This window comes from Anabrus simplex, chromosome X (genome assembly GCF_040414725.1).
Source record: "Anabrus simplex isolate iqAnaSimp1 chromosome X, ASM4041472v1, whole genome shotgun sequence".
Classification (NCBI taxonomy): Eukaryota; Metazoa; Arthropoda; class Insecta; order Orthoptera; family Tettigoniidae; genus Anabrus; species Anabrus simplex.
In genome coordinates, this window is record NC_090279.1 from 170267578 (window position 1) to 170281607 (window position 14030).

Below are 14030 nucleotides of genomic sequence, written 5' to 3' on the forward strand. Positions count from 1 at the left end.
TTTTTATATCATCAGATGGTACTGACATAGCTTCATTTTTGCTAGTTTACTTGTCAATTATGAGTGATCTGTGAGCACTTGGCATCTATGATCCAATATGGCAGCCTCCTTGTTTGTTTGTTTGTTTGCGTGTTGTGATTTGTTTTCGATAATATCTTCACTTAGTCGCTTTGGATTTAGTGTAAAATGTCCTGATTCATTTCAAATTGTTTTTTATAAGAATACTTTTGTGCACAGCATTACATGAAATTTTGTCTCTTGGAATGAAAGTCACATGTTCATATTCCATCAAACTCACCAAATTTTACCTCCATATCTTATACACTAGTCATGCCATGTTCAGTTACCACTTGACAAAAATGTGACTATTTCCAACATTATTTCAAGTAGGACGTTCATAATCAATATGATATACTGTATAACATTTTAACCTATTTTTTGATATAGTACAAATTAAAATTTAATGTAAAGTAGCCACATTATTAATTAATAAATTTTGATAAAATTATTAACCACATGATATGACAAAAAACATAACTCTTTAAATACAGCATGCGCCAAAATACACAGTAATGGAAGGGATGTTAGTCTTATTGTCATTACCTTACATATCGAGATGATAAGAGTAAATGTTCAAAATGTGCTCCATTGCGCTGTGCACAGTTCATAATGATCACGCAGATTTTCCAATATATTCCTCAACGTAGGTTGCTGCAGAGTCCCGAAGGAGACGATCTTCTGACGTAATGCAGGCACAATTTTGGGTTGATCTGGACAATTTATAATTCGCTCCTTCAGCATTCCCCCACACATAAGCATCAGGTGGTATGAGATTGGGGGAATGTGATAGGTAGAGGAACTCAGCCCCGCAGAAAATTACTCATCCTGGAAAGGTTTCTTGTAGCATAGCCATAGTCTGTCTTGTTGGAACCATTGTCTATTCATCTGCATGTTCCTTGCATGACAAAACCTTAGATCCTGAATAAATGGCCTGATCACCATGGTCCTACAGCGTTCCTGGTTGACAGTACGAAGTGCACAATCATTCTCTATGAAATACGGACTTGGCACACCGTTTCCTGACTGCACACCAAATTGTCACGCGCACACAATGTAGCGGTTTCTGGACTATAGTGTCTGGCCTCTCGAAACCAAGGAAGAGAATTGTTCGGCGATTGATAAAACCGTCCAAGTGAATCAGACTTTCGTCGGAGAACTGCACGTTGAACAAGAAATCTGGGTCCTCGTACACCATGGCCAAAAATCATGCACAATATTCCACCCTGACATGCCTATCGTGCTCCCTCAATTGTTGCCCAACCTGTATTCGGTATGGAAATCCACCTGTCTTTAAACGTTTGTCGAAGTGGCGTAGGGCTGATGTTTAATTTCAGTGGTGTTCGCCGAAGACTTCGCTTCGTAGACTGCAACACCTGATTGAGGACAAGTCCATGATTTTCATTTGTGGATATAGTTACTGGCCTACCAGACCTTCCCATGCATTGGCACAATACACTACCCGTACGACAAAATTTTTTAACAGTAGATAGCATAACTGTGTTGCTAGGTGCTGGCTTATTGAAGTGTTCACGATATTGTTCCACCACTAACTTTAAACTCGGTCCGCCTTGATAACCGTATCCGTACGAGCGAAAATAATACTCCACTATCAACCCCTTTTCCTCCGTCGCGATACCCATTGTCACTTCCAATCACAGAGCACAACATTCCTTACACAACTAACAATTCATCATGGCGATGTAACAACATGCAGACGCTCCGTCATGCGCACTGCCCGGAAATGAGTACTGTATATATTGGCGCATACCGCATGAGCTTAATGGTTGTTTTCCTTTTGAATTGAAACTGACAGAACATTATGGAGGATGGACTCAGATGAAATCTAAGTGCATTCAAATTAATTTGGCAGATTTAAAAAAAATACATATAATTTTTACATTTTTATGGCCTGTTTATATCATTATATTAAGCCTAAATTTTGTCTTGGTTCCATTATTTTAGTTCATCCTCTGTAGAATTCCTATTTGACCAACTGTGCAAAGTTTCATTTAGATCAGACCAAATGGTTCTTGTGGTAGTACGTTTCTTGTTTGAAGAAAATGCATTGTCAGGAAATCGCACGTAAAGTTGTCGCACACAGTTCTACTCGCCGTTCACCCTAGAAGGCTCTGCTGCCATATGCTATACCCTCAGTCTGGATGTTCTTGGATTGTTCTTCCAGTCTGAGTCATCGCCTAGTCCTTTTAGCCTCCAAAGTTGAGTTTTTTACTTTTTTTCAGCTGAATCTACACGTACCTTGTCAAACTTGCCCAAAGCTTCCACAGTATTCTTCCCAACTTTGATTCCCAATGCCTTCAGCACTTGTAGACTGCTGCTAGCTCCATCATTAAAACTGGCCATTGCACTGTAGGTTGCTATTTGAACAATTTTATTACCATTGCATGATGTTTTGGGACAAATGGACCAAACTTTACAGTTGAATAACTCATTTTCATTTTGGTTTCTCCCTTTTAGACATCTTCTCAGTAACTGTTTTGCCAACCCGGATGTATTACTTTCGGTTAATTTCACATTTCCATGACACAATTTGCAACACAAATGTTCACTTATATTATACACTAAAGAAGAAAAATCTATAATCCTATAAGACACGCTGTCAGTATCCTTAGCATCACTGACAGGTGACTTAAGCTCTGGTCCAAGTTTCCTGGTTGTTTCACCTGGCCTACTGGTTACATCAATAATAACATTGCCATTATCGCCTCTCTCTTCATTCGAAAAGCGATATCCAGCAAATTTCCTCTTTTTCTGCCTTGCAACATTCCCTTTCTTAGGCATTATGGTCGCAATTCACAACACAATGTATTAGAAGCATGTGGAGAGTTTCAAAACAATCTGCTACTACTGCCAAGGAGTACACAACAGAAACCCGTGAAACAGAAGTTCAAAGCTTTCCACTATACTAACCATGCAGCCAGTGACATCTTATTGTCAGCAAAATTGCATCAGTTACATTGGAGTTTAAATGTTTAACTTGGATATCTCGTGTTATGCATAATCGGTGTAAGTAGAATTCCCTGTCCAGCTACTCATTCCTGTCATCTGGCTGATGAAAATTTCCGGGAAGATCACTGGTCTGCCATTGCATCCATACCTTACCAAGCCGAATTCCATGGCGCTACGCACCAGCAGGCTTTAACCTGCTAAGCAACTGCTGCTCGACCTGGAGGCCTGCAGTTTACCAGGAGACTCGTGATCAGCGGGCTGTACACTAGCTCCTTGATTGTAATCACTCGGGCTGAGTGGAAATCGAATTGAACCTGGGGCCTCCAGGTCAGAGGTAGGCACGCTACCTTCACACTGCAAGGGCAGTATACCATACAGAGGCTGGACTAACTGGAAGGAAATTAATAGCCAGGCATCGAAAAAAATTAACGTAATTACCCTTATAGTATTAACAGGTTCAATCTTGTATCATTTTTAACCACCATCAATGCTCCTAATATTCTTTGGTTTGAAAATGCTCGTGCTTTGCTGATTTGCTTGGTTCATAATCCTGGCAAGGGTCACTTGTGTTGATCGTTATGGTCTCAATTTTTATGTAATTACATATTTTTTTGCTCTATATGTAATGTACATGTCTTCAGACTTCAACACACATGAGTACTGGGTGCCAAAAATTAGACCTTGTGTTTCCATGATCACTGCTACAATCCAGTAGCAAGATAAGTTTCAGATGGTGTAGTCCTGTGATGTATAATGTAAGGCTGCTGATGCTGAGAGACTGGGATTAGCTTGATGGCTTACTGAAGAAAGCTGCTATTCGTTTATATTTCACAGCTTCTTTTTGTAGTTCAAAGTCAAATGGGACAGCACAGTGCCAAAAAAAAGCTTAATTTTTATTGTTGAAATAAGTTTTTCTAATCTCATTACCTTCGGTCCACAGTTAATTCATGTAAGAAAATGAACTCCTTAAAATCAGTTTGCTATTTAATTGTAGTCTTATTGTTTGTAGTCCATCGGGTGGTGCTTTGGTACCCATCCTGCATATTTGGAACCATAGAAAAATGATTCATGATACCTCATTTATGCTTGCCAGTGACCTGTCAGCTTGTTCAATGTTTTTTTTTTTCTTACACTGATCAGCCAGAACATTGTGACCACGTACCTTCTATTGATATAAACCCATCCAGGTGGTAGCAGCACCACCTGACAAGGAATGACTGCTGGTCATACACGCGCGGTGCATGTAGTGTCAGTGTGTAGACTGCGGAAAGCGCGCTTGATAGAGTGCAAATGGTTATGGCTCGGCACAGGCATTTCGGAAACTGCGCGCCTTGGTGTTCGAGGATTTCTGTGTCAAGTGGTGAAACCACATCCAATCGTTCAGGGGTTGGGCGGCCACCACTCTTAAAGATGTCGGACGTCATAGACTGGTACAACAGGTCAGGCAGTAAACTGTGGCTGAACTAATATCACACTTTAGTGCTCAGCAGAGTACAAGTGTCTGAACACACAGTGCACCGAAATCTCCTAAGGATGAATCTCCGCAGCAGATGACCGATGCATGTGCCAATGTTAACATTCGCAACTACAACTGAAATGCGTGCGTGACCATAGTTGCTCGTTGGCGCAGTGGCAGTGTTGCATGGTCTGATGACTCCAGATACCTTCATGCCGGTCGGAGGGTGCAAATCAGTCATCTTCCAGGGTAACAGCTGTTGATACCTGTACTGTGGGGCGAGACAAGCTGGTAGCGGCTGGATTCTGCTCTCGGGAACATTCACATGCACATTAATGGGTCCAGTGAAGCTCTTGCAAGGCACCAGGACAGCTGAGAAGTATTGTACACTGGTTGCAGGGGAGTGTGATGGAGTGGTTCAAGGAACACAGTGGCAAGTTGCAATTGATGTGCTGGCCCCCCAACTCATCGGATCTTCACCCGATTGAACACATCTGGGATGTGATTCGTGGCGTCAGAGCTCGTCGCACCCTTATCCGGAATTGACGGGAACTAGGTGACGTGTGTGCAGGTGTGCCAATGGCCTGCCAAGACCTCATTGCTTCCTTGTCAAGACGCGTTGCTGCTATTATCCTTGCCAAAGGTGGACATAGCGGCTATTAGGTGGTCACAATGTTCTGGCTGATCAGTGTGTACGAGGGAATTAAGGGACTGTGTACACAACAGCGAAATGCGACTTCATTTTCTTTCGGAAATCACTCAGAACAAATCGAGCTGCTTTTCTTTGGATTTTTTCCCGTTCTTGACTCAAGTAACTGTGATTAGCCCAATGAAGGTCTTTTCTTATATTAGCACCTAGGTACTTACAATGATCCCCAAAAGGAACTTTCAACCCATCAACACAGTAATTAAAACTGAGAGGACTTTTCCTATTTGTGAAATTCACAACCTCACTTTTAACCCCGTTTATCATACCATTCCCCACCGTCCATCTCACAATGCTATCGAGGTCGCCCTGCAGCCGCTCACAATCTTATAACTTATTTATTACTCTGTACAAAATAACACTGCACACAGCCTTATTTCTGATTCCCCTTCTTTACACATATCATTGATACAAGAAAACATGAAGGTCCAATAATACTGCCTTGAGGAATTCCCCTCTTAATTATTACAGGGTCAGATAAAGCTTTGCCTACTCTAATTCTCTGAGTTCTGTTTTCTAGAAACTTAGCCACCCATTCAGTCACTCTTTTTTCTAGTCCAGTAGCACTCATTTTTGCCAGGAGTCTTCCATGATCTACCCTTTCAAATGCCTTTGATAGGTCAATCGCAATACGGTCCATTTGGCCTCCTGAATCCATGATATCTGCTATATATCTTGCTGAAATACTACAGGCTCAGCTTCAGGAGAATAACCTTTCCTAAACCCAAACTGCCTTCTGTCAAACCAGTTATTAATTTTGCAAACATCTATATATATAAAATAAGTTTTGTCTGTACATTGCTCGGAAGTTGAAAAGAATGGTATTTCTGTATCAGTCGTGTCTATAGTAACAAGAAAATTTACTTTTTACTTTTCCGTAATTTCTGTCTGTATGTACACGCATCACGAGAAAACGGCTGGAGAGAATTTAATGAAAATCGGTATGTAAAGTCGGGGGAAGAGCCGCTACAATCTAGGCTATAAATCATTTTATTCACGCTGGGTGAAATGGTAGTTTAGGGGAAGGCCTTAAATTTAATTATCGAATATTTATATTACTTGCAGTCCTATCGATAAATATTATATACCTAAAGTTATATAGAATTCAATTTCCAATCATTTATGTCTTATACACTTTTACCGTACCGGCTCTGATAACACAGATATTAATGAATTTGTGTTTTTGTTGCTAAGTCCATATCAACGCCAAGCTACGAGATAATGGGTTAACAGAATTTAATGAAAACCGCTATATAGTGTCGGGGATAAACTACAGTCTAGGCTGTAAATAATTTTATTTTCCCCGATATGAAATGGTAGTTTAGGGGAAGGCGCCTAAAATTTAATTTTAAATACCGGTACCTATGTTATTGGTGCTATCGAAAACTGGTACTGCATAACAAAAGTTACAGACAATACAATTTCCAATCATTTATGTTTCATTCAGTTTTACTGTACCGACTATGATAAGAGTGGTATTTCAGAAGGCCTGCAATATCCAAAGCGCTTAACACTGATCAACAATAACTTTACATTGACCGTTGTTTGTTGTGATGTTCTTCGTTTCTTATGGTGGCGCTCAACTCAGATGGGATTACTACAGCGTACAGAGTATAACAGCCTGACTGAACATTGATGATATAGATGTTGATTCCCTTAGGGAATCTGAAATATTTGTTCCGAATGAGTAAATTTATAATACCAATATAAATGGTCCGTTATTGGACATTATAAATTTTCCAGCTAACTCATTCCTGGGACGCAGTCGCCTCCACGGTATGCACTAGCCAGAGTCTTGGTAGGTGTGCTAGGTACCAACTGACGAGCCCAGTCTAGCACACGAGGGCGAAACGCTGACAACCAGGAATGAGTTAGCTGGAAAATTTATAATGTCCAATAACGGACCATTTATATTGGTATTATGACTGAACATTGTCGGGAAATAGCTGGGGAGTTCGAAAACTTTCTTCTTTATTATGCCATTCGTCTGCTTCATACCTTTTCTGGTACTGCAGGTACGTAACACTTGTTCATCATAGCATTCGAGCTATTCAATCCCTACCTTGAGACACTGATTGGAATGAGTAGTGTGCATATTTAACACGTTGAGTGCCAGACCGATTTTCATAGGCTTGCCGTCTAGTGCCGTGAGCTAATAACATCGAGTTACTCCCTGGTGCCAAAAGGTTCACAGGCTTAACCAAGCAAATGATCGCTGATATGAGGATGTATTTATGATATATTAGGTTAACTTATTATGTATATTAGGTAAAATATTGCGACCCCATATGGGGTCGTATTGGTCATTACGAACTGTACGCGTACACGCGCCCCCATATGGGGTCGTACTTATACAGTAGTTACTGTCCCGACGCTCGGTCATACTTACATTTTCCTTTGCGGGGACGCGTTATATGCTGTTGATTATGATAGATATGTTATCTTGTTCATACTGGAGCCGTTAAAATGTATGATCTCCGATTTAAGGTCAGGAAATGTTTGTAAATGACGATCTTCCGATTTTAGGTTAGGAAATTTTCGTACAAAATATAGTTATACAAAGTAGTGAAAATCATGTGAATTTGGTAAATTAGGATGTAACAGAATAATATTATAAGAAGAATTAGTAGTTACGGAATATTGAATAAGTATACAATTTTTTTGTATAACTTTCAATATCAGTAAGAGAAGCTGGCAGCGCTGGTTGTGCACATGGGAAACCAGTGACTACATCGTAGAAGACGGTCATAATTGTTGCAACAGCTGGCTTGGAAACCTGGAGTACAGTGGGGAAGTGTGTGCTGAAGACTGTAATTCATGAATGTTGTTGAACGTGTGAGATCGATATTTGCCGTATACTGGGTTCAAAATCACTGTAACTAAATACTTTGTCTACATCATCATTGTCCGACTTGTTCGATATATCGTCCAGACAGTCTGCACTAAGTCTTTTACTGCTCGATTTACTCGTAACGACTTAAAAAAGAAAAGGAAACTCACAGCACTGCACACTTACATAAACAACCCGTGCGTGAGATAGACAATGACTTTCGTCACCCCACAAAGCACTCTTGACGTACCCATATGGGGTCGCGCCAAAACAGGAATTGAGAAATGGAAGGTGGACTATGCACGTACTTTAGACGACCAGCAGATGGCAGGAAGAGACTATATACATCTTCCAAACACATACTTACTGCGCACCCAAATGGGTTCGCACAGTTCCCGATTTAGAACGAACGTACGACCCCATATGGGGACGTGAGGTTCAAAAACTTGGCTACTCTCACGTACCCATATGGGGTCGTATGGCACTCAACGTGTTAACGGAATAATGACGAGGAGTGTTCATGGCAGCCTGCGACCTGGTTGTTCCAGCTCTGAAACTTTGGACTGTTAGATCGGCACCGTAGTACTGTTCGTTGAAAGTGAGAAAGTGTGCGGTTTTTTATTTGATCGAGTATTTTATATAACATTGCTTTCAATCGCTACATTCTAACATGTTTTTGTAATGACCTATGTTGAATTCAGTTATGAAAACCACCAAGTCAGTCTTTCTGAGAATCTCGTAGCGAAGCACGGGTACATCAGCTAGTGCCTAATATAATCGGAAAGAATGCTTTCCCAAAGCTTACATGGAATGCATGTCAAACTGACTGGCCTGTAATTTTCACCTTTGTCTATCACCCTTTCCTTTATACACAGGGGCTACTACAGCAACTCTCCATTCATTTGGTATAGCTCCTTCAACCAAACGGTAATCAAATAAGTATTTCAGATATGGTACTATATCCCAACCCATTGCCTTTAGTATATCCCCAGAAATCTTATGAATTCCAGCTGCTTTTCTAGTTTTAAACTTTCGTATCTTACTGTAAATGTCACTGTTGTCATAGGTAAATTTTAATACTTCTTTAGTATTACTCTCATCCCCTATCTGGACATTATCCTTGTAACCAACAATCTTTAGATGACCTTGCCAAAACAACCAGCCTTCTTGATGCCCTGAATCTTCTAGCCATGTCGTGGGATAATGCTCAGCACATACAATGAGGAACTGTTTCCAGTATGGGGGATTTTTAAGAGTTACCAGAAGTAGACGAGGATGTTGAACTTCGTCCAACAGGCTTAACGGAAGATGAATTTCAGGAATGGATGAACATTGATGAGGGCATCATTACTGATGCAAAACAATGACGTGAGGCAGTTAACTCTGCAGAGTTAGATATGAGAGGTGAAGAACACTGAGCAGAAGTTAGCGATGATGATGACGATGTTGCCGAAACTTCCCGAACACCGACGATTCCTGAAATGCGACAGGCGCTAGATATTAATGGACTTTTGGGAGACCACCACAAGCAAACATTATTTTTCGGCTACTGTTATCAGCCAGTTAATGTTATCAAATTATCTGCGTCCCGGAGTGATCTTAATAAGCAGCGTCCACTGTACATCTTACAAAGAGAGAATGCACTGGGTCATGTGGCAGTTGGCTTGCGTTTGGGAGGTACTAGGTTGAAACCCTACCATTGGCACCCTTGATAGTTTTCTGTGGTTTCACATTAGGCAAGTATTAGAGTTGAGGCTGTGGTCGCTCCCTTTCCACTCCTAGTCGTTCTATCCCCCTGTTATAAGACTTGTGTTGGTGCAACATAAAAGACTATTGTAAAATTTATTTCGATCTCTTACATTTCTAGTTTTTCATTATTCTTTCCATTTTTGTACTAAAATAACTAGTCCATTGGTCATGGCAAGGTATGACTTTCTGCTTCTTGTATAGTAACCCTAAGGTAGTGGACCTTTTCCTTGTGTTTGTAGTGTGTTTAAACTGTGCTTAAGTAATTTTTATTGCAACTAATACAGTAGACTCCCATTAATCTGAACGACTGGGGCATGTTCAGATTGGCCAAATTTTTTCAAAATTCAGCATTGTGCTGCAAATATGAAGACTGGAATGATAACTAAGGGGCTGATATTTGGGGAGCATTTTAGTTTGGATTTACCAAGTTCCCAGATTATAGTTTAGTGGGACTCTACTGTTGCTTGTTGATTTACAACTTACTAGAAGCTTTGACTAGCCTACAGCATTGTTACTTCTAAGGCAAACTAAACTTTGTTTTATCATAGGATTCTTAGGATTAAATTGCAGTTCATAAAATTGGCATGTTGGCATTGTTGGAGTGTGCTTGTGCTTTGCCTTCTGTATACACGGAAAAGGAATCTGTGAAATTTATACTTCTTGGCCCCTGAACCTAGTTGAAAGATTTATCTTTGGGGTTCATATTGTTTTTCTATTTCAAATAATCTCTCCTTATTAATGTGAAGGTATTCGAATATTATCTTGCGGGACTATGGATACAAAATTAAAAGGACAATCAAATTTTTGGATGAATGGAATTCTTCTGATGACTATCAATTCCTCTCCAAGATGAATTACGGCATTTATGTAGCAATTCTCAAGGCAGTGTTGTAGGAGTGGGGAGAGCAACAATGATATAGTCCAGTATAAGTTCAAGGAAACTCGCTAGTTAGCAAATACCTTCTTTGACCCCATGTACCGAGCAAGTTGGCAGCAGTTTGGAGCTTGCATTTGGAATATAGTGGGTTCGAACCCAATTGATGGCAGCCCTGAAAAATGGTTTTCGATAGTGTCCCATGTTCACAACAGGCTGTACCTTATGGCCACGGCTGCTTCCCACTCCCAGCTGTTTCCCATCTCACCATTGCCATAAGACCTATCTGCAGCAATTCGACAAAACCAATTTCGAAAGAAGTTCCGTCTTAATTACTTGCTTTGGCTCTTGATAATGTATGTATAGCTTAATATAGGGGTGTCTTCATATTGACATTGCTCCTATATTGTATGGAAATACATGTGGCTTTTAGCCTATAGTTATAAATGTTCATTGTTCAAAATGTATGGTGCCCATATAGGCTATTTTCATATTGATACCTGTTCACTGCCCTGTTTTACAGTCATTGGAAATTGTCTTGAAATGGTTCATATAATTAACTCAAGATCTTGTTTTCTTTTAGGGCTTTGCATGGTGTGCAATGTAAGATAAGAGAATATTAAAATATCCCCCTTGACTTTACTAGATGTGTTACATGAGTCCCAAAGACATTTAGCGAGTACTCCTGTGTAAAAAAAAAAGCCTAAATTTGGAGTTTTATATGGTTTAAGATAAGAGCTTTGAATATGAATTGTTAGCTACTATTCTGAAAGTAGTCTTTATTTTGCGTGTTCTAATGTTTAGTTTCTTTTCTTTTGACAGAGGAGTTGATATGGAGCGGAATTGGTAAGGGGCCCCCACGCAAAGAAAAATTTCCTGATCCTGGACACCTGCTTGATGTTATGAAGACTGTTATGTGAAGTGTGTGTTGTGAAAATAAACATTATCCTGAACTTAGAATGTTTCCAGATTAAGTGACAACAGAGATGATTGCCACCCTACATTGACTGTATGATGGTGTAGTATTCAAAGAATTACTTCTGTACTACACTGGAAGTTTGTCAGTATATTGTGGAAATCATTTCTATTACACTTATATTTGCAGTTGAACTAGTAATGTTTCATGAATTCAGTAGATCTTCATAGTAATGGATGTTTAGTTTTGCTTCCAGAATCAGGTTTGGTCATTGGCATTCTTAAAGTAGCAATTAATGAGTTTGTAGGACTGTTTCATAACTTCCTTCATGATAAAGTACAAATCCATTCTAATAGAGGAAGACTGAAGGAATAATTTCAAATATAACTAGGAGATTATTTCAAATTCATGAATCTCGGAAACTTTTGTGAATTTTAGGTTAGGTTTGAAGCTCTTTATTTACATTCTTGTACAGTTTCTGTGTGTGATGTTCACCTTGGCCTGGGTGGGTTTTTTCATCTCTTCGTTTAGTTTTTAAGAGACTTCTGATTTTAATCTTTCATTAGTTGTTAAATGCTATGTCTGTAATTTTAATTTAGTGTTGCATTTACTCTGTTCTAGTTTCTCATAATTATCCCTTGTTTGCTTTTAGATTGTGAGTATGTTTATGTACTTTAGGTTTGGGGAATAAAATCCAAACCAAGTTTCAGTGTAGTTGGGCTTTGTCACACCAAGAACATCAGCGTTCTTGTAAACTGTTTTGCAATTGGTTGCTAAAGGTTTACATCAGTATGCAACATTTTAACTAGTCTCTTGTTTTACTTTCTGATACATTGTCATATTCCTACATCACATTGTCTTATTCTTATCCTATTGCTGTAATAATTGTAATCGTTAAAGGCGAGTTGTTACTAGAAGAGTTGCCAGTGATCTAAATGCGTGTTCACGAAAGACTCCTCAAAGAAGGTTTTGAACTATAAAAGGATGGATAGTATGCTCACTCCCTCCACATTGGACTACATTATTTTGCAATATTGTTTCCTTGAAAGAAACTGTCTTATGTTGATAGTTTTCTCTCTTTCACTTGATAGAAAAGTGGTCTCCGTTAACTTTTTCCCTAGAATTGTCATTGTAGACTACTGTCCTTAACAGCACGTTTTAAAACATGAAGTGATTGTTACTAAAATTGCTGTACTTGTAATAATAAGATTACTTTTTAAAAGTGTAATTGTGCTTTTCTTTGTGAATCCTTCCCATGTTCCCTGAAACATGACACAGTTGTAGGCAAATGACAGTAGTTGAAACTTGTGTTAGAAAAACTCTGAATAGTTTACTGGAATAGACTCATTGACTTTTTAATTGTAATGTGCTGAGCTTATGCATATGTAAACTTTTTTAACTTAGCTTTATATTACTAAGTTTTAACATGTAATCTGCAGCTTATAGGGGAGCTGTTGAGGATCCAGCCAGCCATAGGGCTGAAGACTGAACACATACATACTGAATTTTAATCATACCTTTATTTGATATGATGAACACACTCAATGGTATGAATCGCCCTTAAATACTCAGGAAATGCAATGCCATCAGATACTTTTCATGCCTGTGTCTTATTGTACTTTAATTGCTGATCTTGCATGTGCCTGCTGAACTCGTACAGGATGAGTTGGGATTTTCTCTGTGAATGACTGATGGGTAAAATGTTCCTTTCAATAGCTGTGAATTATGTTTAATATCCACGGGGAGGTATATGAATGGAGCTTCTTTTTATGATGGATTTTATTCCAGAATTTCCTTATTTCGTAGAACCACAGTACAGACCACAAAATCCTCTTTGACCAGGCGGTCATCGCGCCTGTGAAACACTCCTACGCTCGACTGGTAAGAGAACTCATAGATATAAAGCTGCGCTTAAATAACATCAATAGGGAAGGCAGCTTCAAGTTATAAAATACATTGAGACCTGTACTGCAGAAATACATGCATAACACAACCATCGACAGAGGGTGGTGAATCACAGCACAAGGATACTAGAGTCCAAATAGTGAGGTAGGCCACGGATAGTACGGTCATGCCTTCCACGTTTCTTTGCTCACTGTCGGAAGCAGAACGTAACATGCCCTCATGCAGTCCAATGCAATTTGGCTGAAAGCTTGGCTTCATTAAACAAATATAGTGGCTTTAATCCAGTATTCATTTATTTATATAAATTAATACAATGAGCCACGAAAACCTACGTTCATTACCTTATTTGGATGGTTTATTGCCAGTTTTACTCCATATCCTTTATCTTCTCTACTCATTTTTGTAGGCAGGGTGGACTTCCTTATCACTTTCAAACACTCATTTTCACCACTGGTTAAAATTTTATGAAGTTATATTACTGCCCAATTCACTCTATCCCATAATATACCTTCAGTTTTATTCCTCATAATACATTGTTTAGTAAGGCCAGCCTTTTCTGCCGACTCC

At 39.3% G+C, this 14030-nt stretch overlaps 1 protein-coding gene across 2 annotated transcripts in view; it reads left to right on the top strand.

Moving 5' to 3' along the window:
- Positions 1-12786, top strand: part of LOC136886832 (uncharacterized protein DDB_G0286299) — a 30952-nt gene extending 18166 nt beyond the window's left edge. For both annotated transcript variants that reach the window (XM_067159672.2, XM_067159673.2), the window contains one exon: positions 11465-12786. Coding sequence is in view for 1 of the 2 variants with exons in the window: in XM_067159673.2 (XP_067015774.1) it covers position 11465 (1 nt within the window). In the remaining variant the exon portion in view is untranslated. The remainder of the gene's footprint in view (positions 1-11464) is intronic.
- The last annotated feature ends 1244 nt before the right edge of the window (positions 12787-14030 follow it).